Source organism: Anopheles cruzii, chromosome 3 (assembly GCF_943734635.1).
Source record: "Anopheles cruzii chromosome 3, idAnoCruzAS_RS32_06, whole genome shotgun sequence".
Lineage (NCBI taxonomy): Eukaryota > Metazoa > Arthropoda > Insecta > Diptera > Culicidae > Anopheles > Anopheles cruzii.
The window spans coordinates 81,535,967-81,552,053 of record NC_069145.1 but is presented as its reverse complement, the minus strand read 5'-3'; the positions used below and the strand labels follow the sequence as shown (position 1 = coordinate 81,552,053).

The following is a 16,087-nucleotide window of genomic DNA, read 5'->3' as shown; positions in this document are numbered from 1 at the left end:
TTTTCCATACGCTTAAATGTCCAATCGATCTCGCGCACTTTGGAATCGTGTTGCTCGAGACGCGTTTTAATTTTGGTGAAATCTACTTCGTAGTCCGACACTAGCATCCCAAGGCAGTGTGTATCAGTTCCCACCTTATCTAGCTTCGGTTCCACGATGGCAAAGCGACCCACCAGGTTGTCGAGCCCGTTGGCCAGTTGGAGCGAATGATCGTGCTGGGTCTCCCATCGGGTTTTGAGCGCAATAATTTCCTCCTTCAATGTTTCCATGTGACGCTTACAGCCTTCCAAAATAGCGATATAATCGTGTGCCTGTGCTGGCAAGCTGGAATTTGGTTCTCCGTCATGAATAAGGTTCGAACAGGAAGCAGTGCAATGGGAAGAAGTTACGGGTGAGCTACGATCGGGCACATTTCCTATAGAGTCTGTTGGAAAGAAGTTTTCATCGTTCCTTACAGTAGCAGTACTCTGCTGGACAGCATTGTGGGAAGGTAATTCGCTTGTTGTGTGTTTTAAATGGGAACCAGACGTGCTTCGAGTGGGATTGTTCGCTTCCGAATTGGAGTCAGCTGAAGAAACTTCTTTCGAGATATTCGAATCCGACGGTGTTTTCAAAATGTGACTTTCACCAGAAGAAGCAACCGACGGAATATTTTCAAGGCTAGGCTCAGTTCCGTTCGTTACTTGACAAATGGGGTGGTCAACCTCTGCATCAGTTTTACTTTCCGATTCTTCCTTATCCTCTGAAACACTGTCACTCGAATCTTCTGGTTCGTCAATCCTGGTGGTGTTCGATAAAATCTGACCACTAGTGTCGATCGGTTTTGTACCTGGATCCTCGCTGTTGAGTTGATTTGGTTGAGTTATTGTTTCCGGGGCGATGATAGTGCCTTTGCTAGCGGCTTCGATTCCTGCAGCCGGGGGCAACGTTGCTTCGTCCTCAGCTTCAACCATGTACTGTTCGTGCAACGTGATCAAACCGGTAAGTAGTTTTTCCAGTTCACAAATATTAATTATTCTGTTGCCGGAAACACAGCCTAGTGCCGCGCCAAGGTGTTCCTTAAGGTTTTCAATTGCTGCCCTCTTTTCGCCTTTACCCGACGCCGCCATTTTCATGATTTAATCCGCGTGCAGCTGCAGCTCATGGCTTACTACCATCCATCCAAGCGGTGTGTGCAAGCTGTTGAGTGTAGACTAAAAATAATACAGTCACTGTACCGTCCCTGCCGGAAAATGGTATATCTGGTCCATTCTATCCTTCTCCCAGTCACCCAGGCACACCATAGTGGTTCGGTAGTTAAATATTAAAATATTATTTGCCCTCCGATGCGCCAAGCGTGACCGTAACGCTGTATGTACTAACGGAGAACAATAGCACGGCGACGGTTTATTGCATTTCGTGCATGTTAATGCGTCCCGCTGTGAACAATCAAATCGCGGAAATCCTCCAACCGGGGAGGAATGCGCTCCTAGTGTCCCGGGCGGCCCGATTCGGATTAAGCGAAGGACGGCCCGCAGACAGGACAATGTCAGGACACGGACCGTGGCAGGACAGTAAAAGCACAGGATGGTAACGCGTAATCGTAACACGCTGACAAAACCCTCCCGAGGCCCGTCATTCTCGGTCGTACCTGGGAAGTCCAAAGGGAGGTCAGTCGAAAGAAAACCAACGCACACACTTTTTCTGAGCAATCTTACTTAACGGTATAAAATCATCCATCTTTTAGCTATCTCGTTCGTTCGGCGTCGTCTCGCTCGTAGCAGGCAGTGCAATGTGAGAGTGAAACTTGATTGTTATTTAAATTACACTTCAATTAAACGCTCGATTGCAGATCAAAATATTTTCCTCTCGGTGTGCCTCATTTCGGCTCAATGCGGATGCGGATTACGATGTGTGGTGTTCCGAATTCAGCACTCTGCCATGGCATGAGTTGACTCAGCGGGACCAAGCGGGCCCTGCGCTTAATCCTTGAAACCTGCCCTACCGATTGGAGTGCCATCTTTGATGTTCTGCTGCTCCCTATTGTGTGCGAACTTTGCGTCGGCTTTGTACCACATAGCAGGCGGACACCCTTCGTTTCGTGCTCCGGACCGTCGTCAAGGATATTTCGATCATGAGACGGGATAATCGGTTGGATTTACCGGGCCCAAAGAGGGCCAATCGACCGCGATTCAACGGTGATCGAAGGCAGTATGATACGGATTGTTACACACTCGATTATGGCAATCACGGACAACCAGGAAGCCACAGATTAGCAACGAATAATAATAAAAGGATTCTCGGGAAAATTCTCAAAATAATTTTTAGCCTGCCAAAGCTGCGCGAAAATGATTCAATAAATTATTGAATTAAAGAACGCAAATTTATCAAATTTCAAAACCGTCATTTTGCAGGATCCACCGTCAAATCTGTAGAGTTCATCATAACGTTTATTGGTTGCCAAAATGCCGGAACCGATACTTCAGATGTTCAATTAAACGCCGCGCCATATAAGCCAACGCTGGCATTGGTTGTGATAAATTATCACGCCCTAATTGTGTTCCCTGTTTCGCACTACGAACCAATTGACTTATCATCCTCTCGCCGTGTGAAAACCTCTCTAAACAGGAGTAAATAGGTTAACATATTGCGGGCTGATCCTTTTTAATGTGCCCCCTAATTCCCGATGCCTTACCGTCGTCAATCGGTCGCCTAAAACCACAATAAATTGGTTTCCCTTTCCCCGGTCGGCTGCGGCCCTGTTTGCAGGAGAAATGTAAATAAATATCACTGGTACCGGAGCGAAGCTGAATCCCTAGTCCACAGAAAAGCAATATGTCAGGCGAGTCGGTCGTTTATTCGGTTTCTCTCCGGTGCCCCGTCAGCAAACGGTAATCACTCATTCTCGGTGATACCAATATTAGTTGGCACCCTTGATCGGCCAAAGCGCTAAATATCGAATTTATGAAAACTGTGCATGAATGAAAAACTGCACCCACATTACTGATGACGATGATAATCCGTGCCATAACCTCGGCTGATGCACGGTAATGCATCATGCACAACTTTTGTTGTTTATCCTTTTGTGAGCTCGCCACCAATGCTCGGCCCATCTGTGAACCACAACGCGGTCCTTCATGGACAAAAGGATTAGCGTCAAAGACAAACACTCGTTACTTACTCGCTTATCCTAGCATTCCTCTTGCGCCGTCACACTAGCGAGTGGATTGAACCGAGGATTCATTCACACCCGGCATCATCATTTCAATACTACGCGTCGTAGAAATCAAGGGCGGCGGCGAGTTCACGTATTTTAGACACTTTATCCACTCGCAAAACAATGGACCACAATCTACACCACCTTTGTTTCTGTTTACTGCTGATCTTAACCGCACCATTTGTCATTCAATCATTTGTCCGTACGGCAAAGTCTCTCAATGCTCTCAATGTAAAGATATTTTGAGGTTAATCAAAACGGAAACGAATAGCACGGTACATTAGTTTAGCGACGCTTATATATTCGGGCAAATATTTGAAACAATGTGATTTACTTTACTTCTTTACCATACTAAAAGCATAACTAGATTAGTTATGTCCAGAATGCATAGTAAAAAACACTTTTTAATTTCATTCACATCAGAACATTGAATTTCAAAACGCGTGTTAATAAAAGTCGGCGTAGGGCTCTTCTTTTCTAACTCACCTCCTGCTGTGGGGTTCTATAGTAACCTTGGCTTTGCAGACGTCAAACGAAGCGGGATCAAAATATTGTTTTCCATTTCTCGCAATCGAGTCGCAAGCGGATTGCCTTGCCACGGGTTTGTAAGTTCGCACAGCCAAAAAGTTTCGCAAACAATGAGCCAACCGGCGGAGGAAAAGATGGACGTGGACAGTGAAGGAGTTTTGGCCACCGCCAGTACATCTACCGCAGCGGCCGCTGTACCACCGATCGCTTCAACCTCACAGGCGGTTCCATCGCCGGCCCCGGCCGCCGCCGGTACCAGCGGTCTGGGAGGGAAAGCATTAGCGGAGGGCAAAAATGTAATGGCCGGCAGTGCAACTGTGCCGTCCGTGACGTGCTCGCTTCACCCACTGGTCATTATGAACATTTCCGACCACTGGACGCGCACTAGGGCGCAGAAGGGCAGCAAGCCGCTGGCCTTCGGGGCGCTCATCGGGAAGCAGAAGGGACGAAATATCGAGGTGATGAACTCTTTCGAGCTCAAATACGATGTGCTCAACGACGACGACGTAGTAATTATGATGGATTACTATCATGTAAAGGAAGAACAGTGTAAGTAGTCCGTTTCGAACCTGGCGACATCGACATCGGCCACTCACGATTTCCGTTCTTTCCGTCCCCACAGACAAGCAGGTGTTTAGCGATCTCGATTTTCTCGGCTGGTACACGACCGATGCGATTCCCACCGAGAAGCACATCAACATTCATAAACAGATCTGCGAAATCAACGAATGTCCCATAATGCTCCTGTTAGATCCGCTCAGTCGAAACATGAACGTAAGTTTCTCCAGCAACACCATCGCTGATGTTGTTAATGATTCTTCTGCTTTACCCATTGTCCCTCTACAGCAACTGCCCATCTCAGTGTACGAATCTGTGATCGACATAGTACAAGGTGAGGCCATGATGTTGTTCGTACCGCTCAGCTACACATTGGCCACCGAGGAAGCGGAGCGTATCGGCGTTGATCACGTTGCACGGATGTCCACCAATGAGTCGGACGAAAACTCCACCGTCGCCGAACATCTGTTGGCGCAGTACAGCGCGATTAAGATGCTAAACTCGCGGGTGAAGATCGTACTGGCCTACATCAAAGCTGTTGAGAGCGGTCAGCTGGAACCGAACCAGGAGATACTTCGTATGGCCTATTCATTGAGTCGCCGACTGCCCGTAGTGCAGAATCCTTCATTTAAAGAGGAATTCTATACGGTAAGCTTGACGATTTAAACAATATTGTTCCGAATATTTATGTTCTTTTGGTTTCTACTCTCCCCCAGCAATCGAATGATGTCGGACTGATCACTTACCTAGGGGCACTGACGAAGGTTTCGAACGATATGAACCAACTGGTGAACAAATTCAACGTCCTGTACGATCGCCAAGGAATGGGCCGACGTTTGAGAGGAATGTTTTTCTAGGCGTTTTAAACGTCAGCCGCTGCCGCAATCAGATTCAGTTTTCTTTTGTTTCATCACCCTGTTAGTTGCCCCCGAAATATTCATTCTTTTTTTATTACAATCTGCTAGCCCACGAAATTCCCGGCCAAAGCCTAGCGCAATCAATAAACGCTCCCAACTCGTCTACGATTGGCGCTGCACATAATTACTAACTTACTGAAAGAAACCATTTGCGTAGAAGAACACTTTCCGGGCGGGCCAAACGGAAGGAGCTATGTTTTCTTCTGTGCCCCACTGGTGCTGGCGGATTCTTTTTCCGATTCTCCAGCATCGCTGTCCTCTTCGTCCTCATCACTCTCATCTTCGTCCTCGTAATCGTCATCGGAAGAACTACCCGAAACCTCGTTGTACTGATCGTCGTACTTGTTCCGGTACGCCGTGTACTCATCGTCGTAGGCATAATCATCGTCCTCCCCTTCGTCATCCAGCCGTTTCCGTCCGTACTTGTGACTGCGAACTTCAGGTTGAGAAAAGAGAGAATGTCTGTTAGCAACCTAAACCGCCGTATTCCGTCGACCAACATGATCGTACCCGACATGCTAAGATCCTTCGTCTGGCTCGTCTCGTAGTTACACTTCGGACACGGTATCGGTTTGTTCTTGTCGTACTTGAAACCTTTCCGCCGAATGTGGTCATCGCAGTAACAGGTCTTGCAACGCAGACACGAGTACTGCCCAAGCTTGTTGCACGACTGACACTTGTAGGATTCGGATTCCAGCACCTGGCAGGACGCCTGGTGCTCAAACTGGTCGTCCTCGCACAAGAAGTTGTCACAGAAGCAGCACTTGTACATCCGTCCTCCGTGATCCCAAACGCCGCGCTCGCATTCGATGCACACAGCGTCCATCAACGGACAAACGCAGGCATGCGACTGGAGACACTTCCGGCCGTGGCAGATCCAGGCCTCGCAGTGATCACAGATCGCTCCCACCATCTGCAGGCCGGTCGTAAACACGCCAGGATGCTTGATCACACAGTCACCCGTTTTCAGCATACACTTTTGCTTCCCACACTGCGCACAGACCGGTAGCCGCTGGACACTCTGGCAAAAGTAGCAGAAAGCTCGGGATTTTTGTTTCCTTTAACAGGGAGGGAACCGTGCAAAGAGAGAATAGATGCATCAGATCAAATATCGAGAACAGCATTTCTCGACCAGCACGTACTTGCCACACTTTTCGCAATCCATCGCTACGTTGCATGGTTGCTCCGGGAGTTGAGATTCGCGGTTCCGGATCTCCTTCTGCCGAAGCTTCTGCTTTTCGGCCTTCTTCCGCTGACCAGTCTTCTTCTTCGGCATCTCGAGCTATTACGATCGATACGGCAGGATGATAATGCTCGGCAACGCTGGTACCCGTCCTCGGCAAACGAGACACACGAAACGGCCGGTTCCCTTCGGTCAGTGTTGCAGTAACATTATTCAATCGACTAGCTGGACACCGGATCGGCCAAAAGAAATTACGCACGTAAAGAGGCCACCACACCAAAAAGGAAAGCTGAAAAACTGACAGTTTGCCGTTTTGACAGCTCCCGGGTGACATTTGGGTTGGCGCGTGAAAATTCCGGCTTTGCACCAGAAACCAACAGGCACACAAGATCACGCCAATCTAATTCTATCCACTTTGCAGGTCTCGAAAAATCCCCTAAATGGAAAACAATATCTCGGTCGAATCAACGGTGAAGTCGCCGAAAGACAACTGTAAACGAAGGGACACCATCGACTGGGCCGAGTACTTCATGGCGATGGCTTTTCTGGCTGCAAAACGAAGCAAAGATCCTTCGACCCAGGTCGGTGCCTGCATCGTGAACGAAGAGAAGCGAGTGGTTGGCCTCGGCTATAATGGCTTTCCCACCGGCTGCAACGACGATGACTTCCCGTGGTCGAAAACATCGGACGATCCGTTGGAAACGAAGTACGCCTACGTGTGCCACGCGGAGGTGAACGCAATCCTGAACAAAAATAGTGCGGACGTGAAAAACTGCACCTTGTACGTGGCCCTGTTTCCGTGCAACGAGTGCGCCAAGATCATTATCCAGTCGGCGATCAAGGAGGTGGTGTACATGAGCGATAAGCATGCGCACAAATATCAAACGATCGCGGCGAAGCGGATGTTCGATGCGGCGCGCGTTAAGTACACACAGTACAAACCGCGCCACAGTCGAATTTTGATCGATTTCACCGAGATCGATTGGGACAGCTTGAATCAGCTGCCAGCGACACCAATGAAGTACGATGGGAAAACAACTTGAACTTGTTTGTATATTTCTAACTTACAAAAACGCCCATTTCAGTTCGATATTAACCAATTTGACCGATGCAGTTAATAAATCTTTTGCTTGGTGATACGCTGCACAAAAGTTTAAAATTTCTTCGTCACCGTCTTCCTAATGACACCCTTTGCCGAACGTATAACTTTCCGGCGTTCTTCTTTGTGTTTCTTCAGGGCCGCCTGATAACGCGACCGATCCCGTTCTTCGCCCTTACCACCTTTCCGCGATCGGGCTGCCGTAGTGAAAGTGATTTCTCGCTTTCCGATACCATTATCGAACTGAGCGGTCGTCGTGGTGTGATCCAGTTTCGTTACGCGCTTGCCAAGTGATACACTGAAAGGATGCCAGAAAGTGGAGCATATTAGGACAATACGATCAATTACGATAATGCCGTCAGTTACTAACGTTTGCAGTTTCCTCGATGGCTGAATGATGTTAAAGTTGGCACCTTCTTCCACGTCTAGAGAAAACGCAGCTCCATCAGCTTGTTCGTCATTCTGAGTACCAGTCGACTCTTTCCCGCGACCATTGCCAAGCTTTTGTGGTCGCACATTTGCTTTTCCATTTCGGGGACCCTTTCCGGGACGTTCTTCACCCATTCCTTCGTCTTCCTTATCGTCCTCTCGCTCGCTGTCACTTTTTTCGCTGTACAGATCATCGTCCGTGCTCTGCTCATCGTTCTGCTCTTCCTCCGGATCGACAACCACATTCTCCTTGCGCCGTGCCTTATCTCGTTCCGAGCGCTGCAGAACGGCACTGAGGATGCGGTACTCGTTCGCTTCCTTATCCACTTCGAAATCGGGATTTTGAAACATGCCCTTAAATCGATCGTCTCTTAGCAGTCCCTTGGCAATGGCGCTTCGTTTGGCATTTCTCATGTGTTCCTCTTCCATCAGCTGCTGGGCCAGGCCACGATTTACCTCGGGCAGGGCAGACTTCAGCTGAATACGGGCCGGACGAGCAGCTTCAATCTGCTTGCGTATCTTCTCCTTTCGGAATCCATCGAAAGCAAACGTATCGGAGACGGATTTGGCCTGTTTGTATAATCGTATGTCGATAAAGAACCTAAAACGGGGAACAGAATAGAAACAGGAATAGTGCGGCATTCAACACTCGCTGGAGTCTTTTCCATTCGCTCACCCATGCATGTACGCTCGAAGCATCGTTGTGCCCTCCAGATGGTCGAGCTTCAAGTCGGCCAGTTCCTGCTTCGTAACGAACTTGTAATCGTCGTACAAATTGTGTACCGTTTCCGACTCGATGTCCTCCACGAGATTGTCGAGGAACGAGCACCAGCGCGGTGCCGGTCCCTCGCTCGGCACGTAGTACGGGAGCATCTTGGTGTCCTCCTCTGCAAACAGAAACAAACCGCTGCCGGGGAAGTGTGCGAAATCGTTGAAATTGCTGCTCGATTCCACGCATGCCTTCTGCTTCAGCGTGCTTTCGTCCCAAATCTTCAGCATGGCCGCATCGAGCGAGTAGACCGATTTTTGCTCTCCCTGAAAGCGTATCTTTTTAATCGGCAGCTGGTTGAGATGGTCCTTCACGGCGAGTGGACTGCGCCCACGAATGTCGTACAGTAGCACGTGGCCCGTCGATGTGCCGGCCGCTATCGTAAGTCCATTTTTAAACTCCAGCGCAGTAACGGATGGTACTTCTTTACTTTGCGGTAGGCTCGAGGCAACATCCAGTGTTCCACAGCACGCTTTATCACGATAGTCCCACGCCTCGATTGTACCTTCCTGTGTGCCGACGCATATCATTTGGTGTTCCCGGTTCACCGTGACGCTATCAATGGCACTGGCTGCGGTAGTGTAAGGCAACAGGAACTGTCCGCGTTCCAAGTTCAACCGGTAGATGTCCGCCGACGTACCGACCAGCAGCAGATCGCAGGTCGGCTTGTGGTACACTATATCCCTTCCGAATCGTGGAATCCGCAACCGATAGTGTCGACCGGGTGCTGCGTGTATCTCAACGTATCGGTCCGCGTGCAGGAAGGCCACCTTGCTGTAGTCATCGCTAAGGATTTCGAACTTTTCCACCTCCGAATCGAAGCAGCGCTCAAACTTTAGTGACAAATTGCTCACTTCGAAGCACTTGACACGTGGTTTGTATGTTCCCGTCGCCAGGATGTACTGTCCATCCGGGGTTATCGCTACGGCCGTTGCAACGCCGGGCATATCGAAGTCCTGTATTAGCTCTATCCGGCGATCCGAACTGGCCTGCTTCTTTTTCGGCCCTTGTTTCCGCTTCCGATCGGCTAGCCACTATGGCGCAATGAATAATAAGTATTGCCCGAACTAAGCCAGCCAGATGTTGTACTTACTTCCGGAATTGATTTACCCCCGCTGAGGTTATAGATTTTAACATTATTTATGTCGGTTACCAACATTTTTTAAACATTCATTCACTGTTTCGAAGAGGACTTTTTGCATCCAAGCACGCCGCAAAACGTGAGCACATTTGTAAACAGTGCGTTTGACAGCCATAGGACCAAGGTACATAGAACCAAGATGCAGAATGTCAGCAAGAAGCTTGCTCTACAAGTTAATGGAACCACTGGGTATTTGTTAGGTAAGCAAAATCATTAAGGCTTCTTGAGCAGTTTTTTGTTGTTGTTTAGATGAAAATATGTTTATTTTTCGGTACAATTAAACCACTACCATTCTTATTGTAGCCCGTGCTCAAAGTGGTGAACTCTAAGCCTGTTGCTTAGCGAAACATTTCCTACGCTATGCTACGTTATTTCTTTTTGAATAATTTGCAAAATTACGATGGTTCAATAACTTTTGTTATTACTCCCTTACACTGATGTACACTTACACAAACACAATATTCGATGAGAATAAGCTTACGTTCAATATGTGAAATCCTCCCATTGTTCCGTCGGCGTTACAACAAATTTTGCTCAGCTTTGCTCAGGTTGTCAATGATTCACAAAACAACGATAAAGGGGGCAAAAGGCTCGAAAAGAAATCGGGTAAAATTTCAAAATGTTATAACTGATCAAAGATAGAAAAAAAAAGTCCTGTAACAAAGTTTTCAAACTCGACTTATCTCAAAGTACAAAAAAAAAGTTCGTCGAAAAGCTTACATCTTAAGTGTAAAATATTATGACTTGGTATATGTTGCCCTATCTGGCGAGCATCTCCGGCATGGATGGGCGCCCTTATTACTCTCTTTTCATGGATAGAATTACTACAACAAAACTTTGCAATATCTAGGCAAAATAAATCAAGCTTGTATACCTATGTATGCTCCATATGCTAATTTAGTGTCTACCGGCACAAATATTAGTACAGTATGTACGTGTCCACACATGAGGTTTTTGGTTAGTTGTATGCGTTTCTCTTATCTCCCGTATGTTGGACGAAGTGAAAACTCATAGTTGCGAGTTACCGCTACCAAATTACATCGAACGAAATTGTGCCGCCAATGGCCGCGTATGATGCGCGACGGAAAACTCCTTTACATTCCAGTTCCTTTGTGGGCCTTTCGAACTTACATGTTACATGTATGGGTGATTAAATTTCTAACTGCTTCCTGAAACCGCCCGACTGCTGCACTTGGGTACACTATAATGATTTCATGTTGTCATCAAATCATTCATTGCATCTGCGACGATGGCCTTATGGGGATTGGTACGAACACATCAATCCACGCTCACGTGAGCTTATTTGTAAAAGTTCAAAGAGCGTGGCTGAAGGGACGTTTTCTTGAGACAATTGTGTGCCTGCTGGGCAATGGTTTGCTGGTCGCGTGTTTTGCCACACGCGTACTTCAACCATTTGTGGTCGACGGACTAAACGGGACAAACAAAGAAAATATGATGAAACACTAGCAATGGCGGACATTACGCGGCACTCACCGTTGGTGTTGTGGGTTTGTTTTGCAACCTGTTGTCCGCAGAGTTCCCAGCGGTTTCGTGCAACCCAGTGTAATCGTCAAGCAGTATTTCCGAATCGCCCAGCCGATCGCGGATCGACGGAGAATAGGGTACACCCGTTTCCGAGATGACCGACTTGCTCTACAGGCAGAAGAAGCAGAAAACATTATGTGCGTCTTGCAATGAGCCGAGATAATTGAGGTGCCATTCACTTACAGGTGTTTCCGCAAAGAAACTCATGTCCGAGTTATCCCACTGCTGCGAGAAGACCGAGCTGGAACCCTTTTTGTACATCCGTGGCGAAGAGGGCGGAATTTTGTTTTCCTTCGACTGCACCTTGCCCTGTGAGTCCTGTGTGCCATTACTGGCCGTCGTTTTGTTGGCGGCGGACGATGAGTCACTCACCAGCGACGATTCGGACAAGCTTTCCTTCTCCCGCTCCTGGTGCATGATTTCCGCGATGTCCTCTCCGATTCCGGCAGGGCTTGGTGGTACATAGCTAAGCAGGAGCGACAATCGAAATTAAATTTCTAGGTTCTTTTTCTGAATTTACAAATTACCAGCCCAAGCCCCCAACACTTACACTTCCGATCGTCGTTTGCCCACTTCAGCCATCGCATTTTTAAACGGTGTTGGCGTACGTGGTTCAAACGCTCGCTTTGCCTCTTTCAACGGGGTTTTTGCTTTGTCCTCGTCTTTGTCCGCGCTCTCCTGCTGCTTCGTCGCCGACGGAGGTTCTTTTTTGATGATGGAAGGACCAGTATCCTTCGCTGGAACCGGGGTACTCAACAGACTAGTGTCGTTCTGTGTACAAAGCATACGATCGTTAGTAAATTGTTATCAACCAAAAGGCAATTGAACAAAAAACGTACTTTAAGTGCGGCCCGTTTGACGGGTGTACTAGCCGGAATCTGATCGAAGGACACATTCAAGCTGGGTGAGTTCAGGAACTGACTCGGCGAGAACGGAAGCGGCTTAATGGGTGTGATGGACGGCGAGAGAATGTGGGAACCAAAGCCGGGCGCCGTATAGCCATAGCCACCGCCGGCCCCTGCGCCACGTGCGATTTGATCGTCGACGATCGGATTACCAGCACTATCGACCTGGTATTGGGCCTGTGCTCGCAGCATTTGCAGTTCGTTCTAATCGAGTGAAAGGAATTATTGTTATTCAGATGGCGAAGAGCGTCCCATTACCACCACTTACCATTTCATCCCCAACATGTTTCCTCTTGCGCCGCAGTATGTTGGGCGTTACCTTGCTGTCCACCGGCTCAACATCCTCGGCACCCTTTTTGGGTGAGTTGATCAGTTCGTGCAGATCGATATGGGCGGGAACACACTGGGCCAACTGCTGAATCCCGCCATGGTGTTTCTGTACGAGCAAGGTGGCACCCATCACGTGGTACCCGCTGCCCGGTGCCGTCGGAGCATTTCCTTCGCTGATGGGGTTGTTGTTGTTCAGCGGCATTTTTCCCGCCTGATTGTACAGGAGCTTCAAATCCAACTTCGCCGAGTACAGCGGTTCGATGACGTAATGCTTCCTACGGTCGGCGACGGGGCTGACGAGAAAGTCGCCCCGTTCCGTCGACACCGCGACGGTCCCATCAATGATGCTCTCTTCCGCCGGCAGGTTGTCGTGGAGCATGGTATCATCCAGTGTCGTTTTTTTGCGATTATTGCGGATAATGTTCTGCAGACTTTCGCGCTTTGGGTGCGGTTGCGGGCCACTGCTGGCGTTTCCATCCGACGCGTCGCCACAAGTGCTGCCCCCGGACAGGGGTGCCGAATAGGACAAGTTGGACAGTTTTCCCCGGCGTCGTGTTGCTTCGGGGCCTTCATATTTGCGGCGCATCGTCGAGTTCCAGTGGTTTTTGATGGCATTGTCCGTCCGGCCGGGCAGCAGTTTCGCTATCTTGGCCCACTGGTTGCCCCACTTCTGGTGCGCCGTGTAGATCATCAAGTCCTCTTCGTCCGTCCAGGCCGACTTGATAATGTCCGGATTCAGGTGGTTATGCCACCGTTCGCGACACTGTTTCCCGATGCGTCCGCGCAGGTGCCGTGCGATGACCGTCCACTTTTTTGGTCCATATTTTTGCACCAGAGACACCACCTTGTCGTCCTCCTGTGAGAATGAACAAAGACGGTTCGTTATTTATTGCAAACATACGACATACGATTTGATATTTGATTCATAATTTTGAAATAAGATCCACCTGTTTACGCGGGTCTAGGCCACAACCGGCCGTAGTGGTCGATAGCATATAACAAACAAACGCACCTAAGGCAAAAACAAAAGCGCTGCATCATCGGAAATAGGATCGGCTCCAAACGCCACTCAAATGCCGATCGTACGATTTGGGTCAGTTTGAAGATTGGTGCCCGACCACCAAGCACCGCGATGACCGATGGAATTATCGTAATGATCCAGTTCCGGCATAGCTACGGCATGAAGGCAAGGGCATAACAACTCCGTTTCCTGTGCCGCTTCAAGCTTTTCGATGTACCTTCATTGCAAGGTCAGATCGATAATGTAATTTACATGCGCCCAAAGTTCTTTCAAAATTTAACGCCAACATGTCGTGTCACAGCTCGGTGACCGTATTTCAAAACTAAGACACAACTGCTTGCTGGTTCCCGGTGACGGGGAAACAAAGAACAACAACCACAGAAACCAACCAACCAGCAGAATGTTGGTCGAGGAACTTCTTGTCGTTTCCTGTCGCTGGCGTTACGGTCGAGTAGGATCCTTGTTCCCGGGGGGGAAAAAGAACATCGTCGTCGCCGGCCGACACACCTTGTGCGGCAATCTTAAACCTGTGCCCTGGGAGCGGCCACACTAAGGGAAGTACATAAAATACGATCGACGATGGGAGGAAGAAGCAAAACTAGAAAGCAGCAAAAAACCGAAAGGGCTCGCCGCCGCCGAGAAACCTTCCTTCCCCTTTTTCGTAGGGCAAATTGTAGGATTGTGCAATTTGCCCCCTATCTTCGTGCACAAGGGGTCAAAACAAAAAAAAGAGCGAAAAGATCTTTCTCTGATGGGACGCTTCGGTGACTCACCGCCACGATGAAACGGGGTCTGTTTCGAAATCATTTGTAAATTCGGCCAACCCTTCTGGAGGCCATCTGTAGGAACTGCCAACCAGCAACCATTTTGGGCGATTAGATAATTAGATTTACCTGGGGCTCAGAAATATCTTTGCTGTCACGCTTACCTCTTTCGTCCAAGGGCCCTTGATTAAATCCGGGTTGACCACCTTGGTCCAACGTTGCTGGCATTGCACATCGGTCCGGTCCTTCAGCAATCTCGAAACGATTTCCCACCGTTCACCGTACTGTTCCACGAGCGTTTTCAGTGCGGCATCCTGCGGGGACAGGGATCAACACCGTGGTTAGGCCATCGTGACTCACGCGACACTTTTCTGGCGCACACTCTGCTGGTTGCGTAATCCCAAAGCCTTACCTCGTGCTTGCTCCAGCGTGTTTTGCTCAACCTATCTCCCTGCGAGTGCTCCGAATTGTCGTCGTCCGAGGAGTCCATTGTGGTGCCGAGGCGCTATCGCTTCAAGACGAGTCGGTGAAAGCAGTTCCCGGCGAGATATTGGAACGCACAAAAGTTCAATCAACTTTCTATAATCCCCCGGATCGTCCTATTCTTTCATCACAAGCCCGTGACACACGCATACAAGCGAACGATGCTTCGTCTTTGGACCACGAAGGGATCTAGTGATCCTGGACTGCTGTTGCTGCTTTATTCGATTCTTGCGTATGCCGCCGTCGGGATGCGCCTGGCGCCCGGCTGCGTGTCCCGGACCGGCGAGACACGATCTCCACGTCTTCACCCTCACGACCGACTTGTTCGCCCGTATCCTTTGCCGTCTCCCTGCGCACCACTACCAGCGTAGCCACCACCTAGCACATACGCAGCATAATCATCGTACCGTGCCGTGGCGTGCCGTGCCGTGTGTTTAATTATTATTTCCACGGCAGATGTTTTGTTTCCGCTCGCGTTCTCATCTCTCCCTCCCGGTGTGTGGCACTTCAACGCGTTGCCTTCTGTTGTGTTTTGCTTCCTCTTTGGCCCATCAATTCACCCACTAGCACTGTCCCGGTTCCGCACACGCAATCGTAGATCACTTGTCCCTCGCGCACACCTAGGCAGGCTACGCAATTGCTCGAAGGGTGCGCCGATGTTGTGTCTCTCTCCCGCGCACACACGCACACACGCGCGCACACGAATGTGGTGCCACTGTTGCCAGGACTTGATCCCCTGGCCCGCACGTGCAGCAGGGTTCGGTTCTTTTTTTACGCTGCCTCAGCACTGCGCACACACTTAAACCACGTACACACGAAGTGAGTCCCGCTCTCCGAGGGTCCGTGGGCCGAGAACCGAGGGACGAGGGATGGGACACTATTCAAAAAATGTAATGAACGGCGCTAAAGTGACTGGCGCATGCCCGCGCGGATGAAGCGGATAGTAGCACAGTAACCGCACTACTATGTTTTTTAGCAGATCACACACTCATCAAAGTGCACACTGAACGGCGGCTTTTACAACAGATGCAGCTTCAGACCGTGTTCTTATTTTATTTTATTTCATCGCACTCTCAGTTGTCCCGGCAAAAGATGCCGCGCCGTACGCCACACAAATCGAATCGAATCGCAACGACGACGTAACGAGGGTCGCACCGTTTTTACTTCCTCCGTCCGTGAAAATGTGTCCCTTTCTTCCGGCCGCAGCCAGGGGTGCCGA

General features: G+C 49.3%; 5 protein-coding genes across 6 annotated transcripts; 2 read left to right on the top strand and 3 right to left on the bottom strand.

Annotated features, from left to right (window-relative positions):
- Nucleotides 1-3,749: 3,749 nt before the first annotated feature.
- On the top strand, nt 3,750-5,528 carry LOC128271597 (COP9 signalosome complex subunit 6). 2 transcript variants are annotated; one of them, XM_053009188.1, is made up of 5 exons: nt 3,750-3,966; nt 4,012-4,273; nt 4,347-4,498; nt 4,571-4,930; nt 4,999-5,528. In XM_053009188.1, the coding sequence occupies exons 1-5, from the start codon at nt 3,835-3,837 to the stop codon at nt 5,137-5,139; spliced, it is 1,047 nt and encodes a 348-aa protein (XP_052865148.1). In that variant the 5' UTR covers nt 3,750-3,834; the 3' UTR covers nt 5,140-5,528. The 2 variants fall into 2 exon arrangements, with proteins under 2 accessions (XP_052865148.1, XP_052865147.1); XM_053009187.1 differs by having other exon boundaries at nt 3,750-4,273.
- Nucleotides 5,200-6,665, bottom strand: LOC128271599 (zinc finger protein 330 homolog). Its single transcript, XM_053009189.1, has 3 exons — nt 6,342-6,665; nt 5,710-6,257; nt 5,200-5,635 (listed from the first exon to the last, which is right to left on the bottom strand). Exons 1-3 carry the CDS (start codon nt 6,473-6,475, stop codon nt 5,391-5,393), a joined length of 927 nt encoding a protein of 308 aa, XP_052865149.1. The 5' UTR covers nt 6,476-6,665; the 3' UTR covers nt 5,200-5,390.
- A 157-nt stretch (nt 6,666-6,822) lies between these two features.
- LOC128271117 (deoxycytidylate deaminase) lies at nt 6,823-7,427 on the top strand. Its single transcript, XM_053008554.1, has one exon. The coding sequence runs from the start codon at nt 6,823-6,825 to the stop codon at nt 7,423-7,425; it is 603 nt and encodes a 200-aa protein (XP_052864514.1). The 3' UTR covers nt 7,426-7,427.
- Nucleotides 7,415-9,838, bottom strand: LOC128272821 (nucleolar protein 10). Its single transcript, XM_053010702.1, has 4 exons — nt 9,773-9,838; nt 8,587-9,713; nt 7,852-8,511; nt 7,415-7,779 (listed from the first exon to the last, which is right to left on the bottom strand). The coding sequence occupies exons 1-4, from the start codon at nt 9,836-9,838 to the stop codon at nt 7,536-7,538; spliced, it is 2,097 nt and encodes a 698-aa protein (XP_052866662.1). The 3' UTR covers nt 7,415-7,535.
- Nucleotides 9,839-10,129: 291 nt separating this feature from the next.
- On the bottom strand, nt 10,130-14,907 carry LOC128272435 (myb protein). Its single transcript, XM_053010245.1, has 8 exons — nt 14,798-14,907; nt 14,550-14,699; nt 12,539-13,456; nt 12,205-12,474; nt 11,916-12,136; nt 11,549-11,831; nt 11,315-11,473; nt 10,130-11,248 (listed from the first exon to the last, which is right to left on the bottom strand). The coding sequence occupies exons 1-8, from the start codon at nt 14,873-14,875 to the stop codon at nt 11,120-11,122; spliced, it is 2,208 nt and encodes a 735-aa protein (XP_052866205.1). The 5' UTR covers nt 14,876-14,907; the 3' UTR covers nt 10,130-11,119.
- Nucleotides 14,908-16,087: the final 1,180 nt, after the last annotated feature.

Coding starts and splice junctions, on each gene's coding strand:
- LOC128271597 (XM_053009187.1), top strand. CDS start 3,835: ATGAGCCAACCGGCGGAGGAAAAGATGGACGTGGACAGTGAAGGAGTT. Junction 4,274..4,346: donor TCATGTAAAGGAAGAACAGT/GTAAGTAGTCCG, acceptor CCGTCCCCACAG/ACAAGCAGGTGTTTAGCGAT. Junction 4,931..4,998: donor TTAAAGAGGAATTCTATACG/GTAAGCTTGACG, acceptor ACTCTCCCCCAG/CAATCGAATGATGTCGGACT.
- LOC128272435 (XM_053010245.1), bottom strand. CDS start 14,875: ATGGACTCCTCGGACGACGACAATTCGGAGCACTCGCAGGGAGATAGG. Junction 13,457..14,549: donor AGGGCCCTTGGACGAAAGAG/GTAAGCGTGACA, acceptor TCATTCTCACAG/GAGGACGACAAGGTGGTGTC. Junction 12,475..12,538: donor AACATGTTGGGGATGAAATG/GTAAGTGGTGGT, acceptor TCACTCGATTAG/AACGAACTGCAAATGCTGCG.
- LOC128271117 (XM_053008554.1), top strand. CDS start 6,823: ATGGAAAACAATATCTCGGTCGAATCAACGGTGAAGTCGCCGAAAGAC.
- LOC128272821 (XM_053010702.1), bottom strand. CDS start 9,838: ATGTTGGTAACCGACATAAATAATGTTAAAATCTATAACCTCAGCGGG. Junction 8,512..8,586: donor CTTCGAGCGTACATGCATGG/GTGAGCGAATGG, acceptor TCCCCGTTTTAG/GTTCTTTATCGACATACGAT. Junction 7,780..7,851: donor CCATCGAGGAAACTGCAAAC/GTTAGTAACTGA, acceptor GCATCCTTTCAG/TGTATCACTTGGCAAGCGCG.
- LOC128271599 (XM_053009189.1), bottom strand. CDS start 6,475: ATGCCGAAGAAGAAGACTGGTCAGCGGAAGAAGGCCGAAAAGCAGAAG. Junction 6,258..6,341: donor GATTGCGAAAAGTGTGGCAA/GTACGTGCTGGT, acceptor TCCCTGTTAAAG/GAAACAAAAATCCCGAGCTT. Junction 5,636..5,709: donor GAAGGATCTTAGCATGTCGG/GTACGATCATGT, acceptor CTCAACCTGAAG/TTCGCAGTCACAAGTACGGA.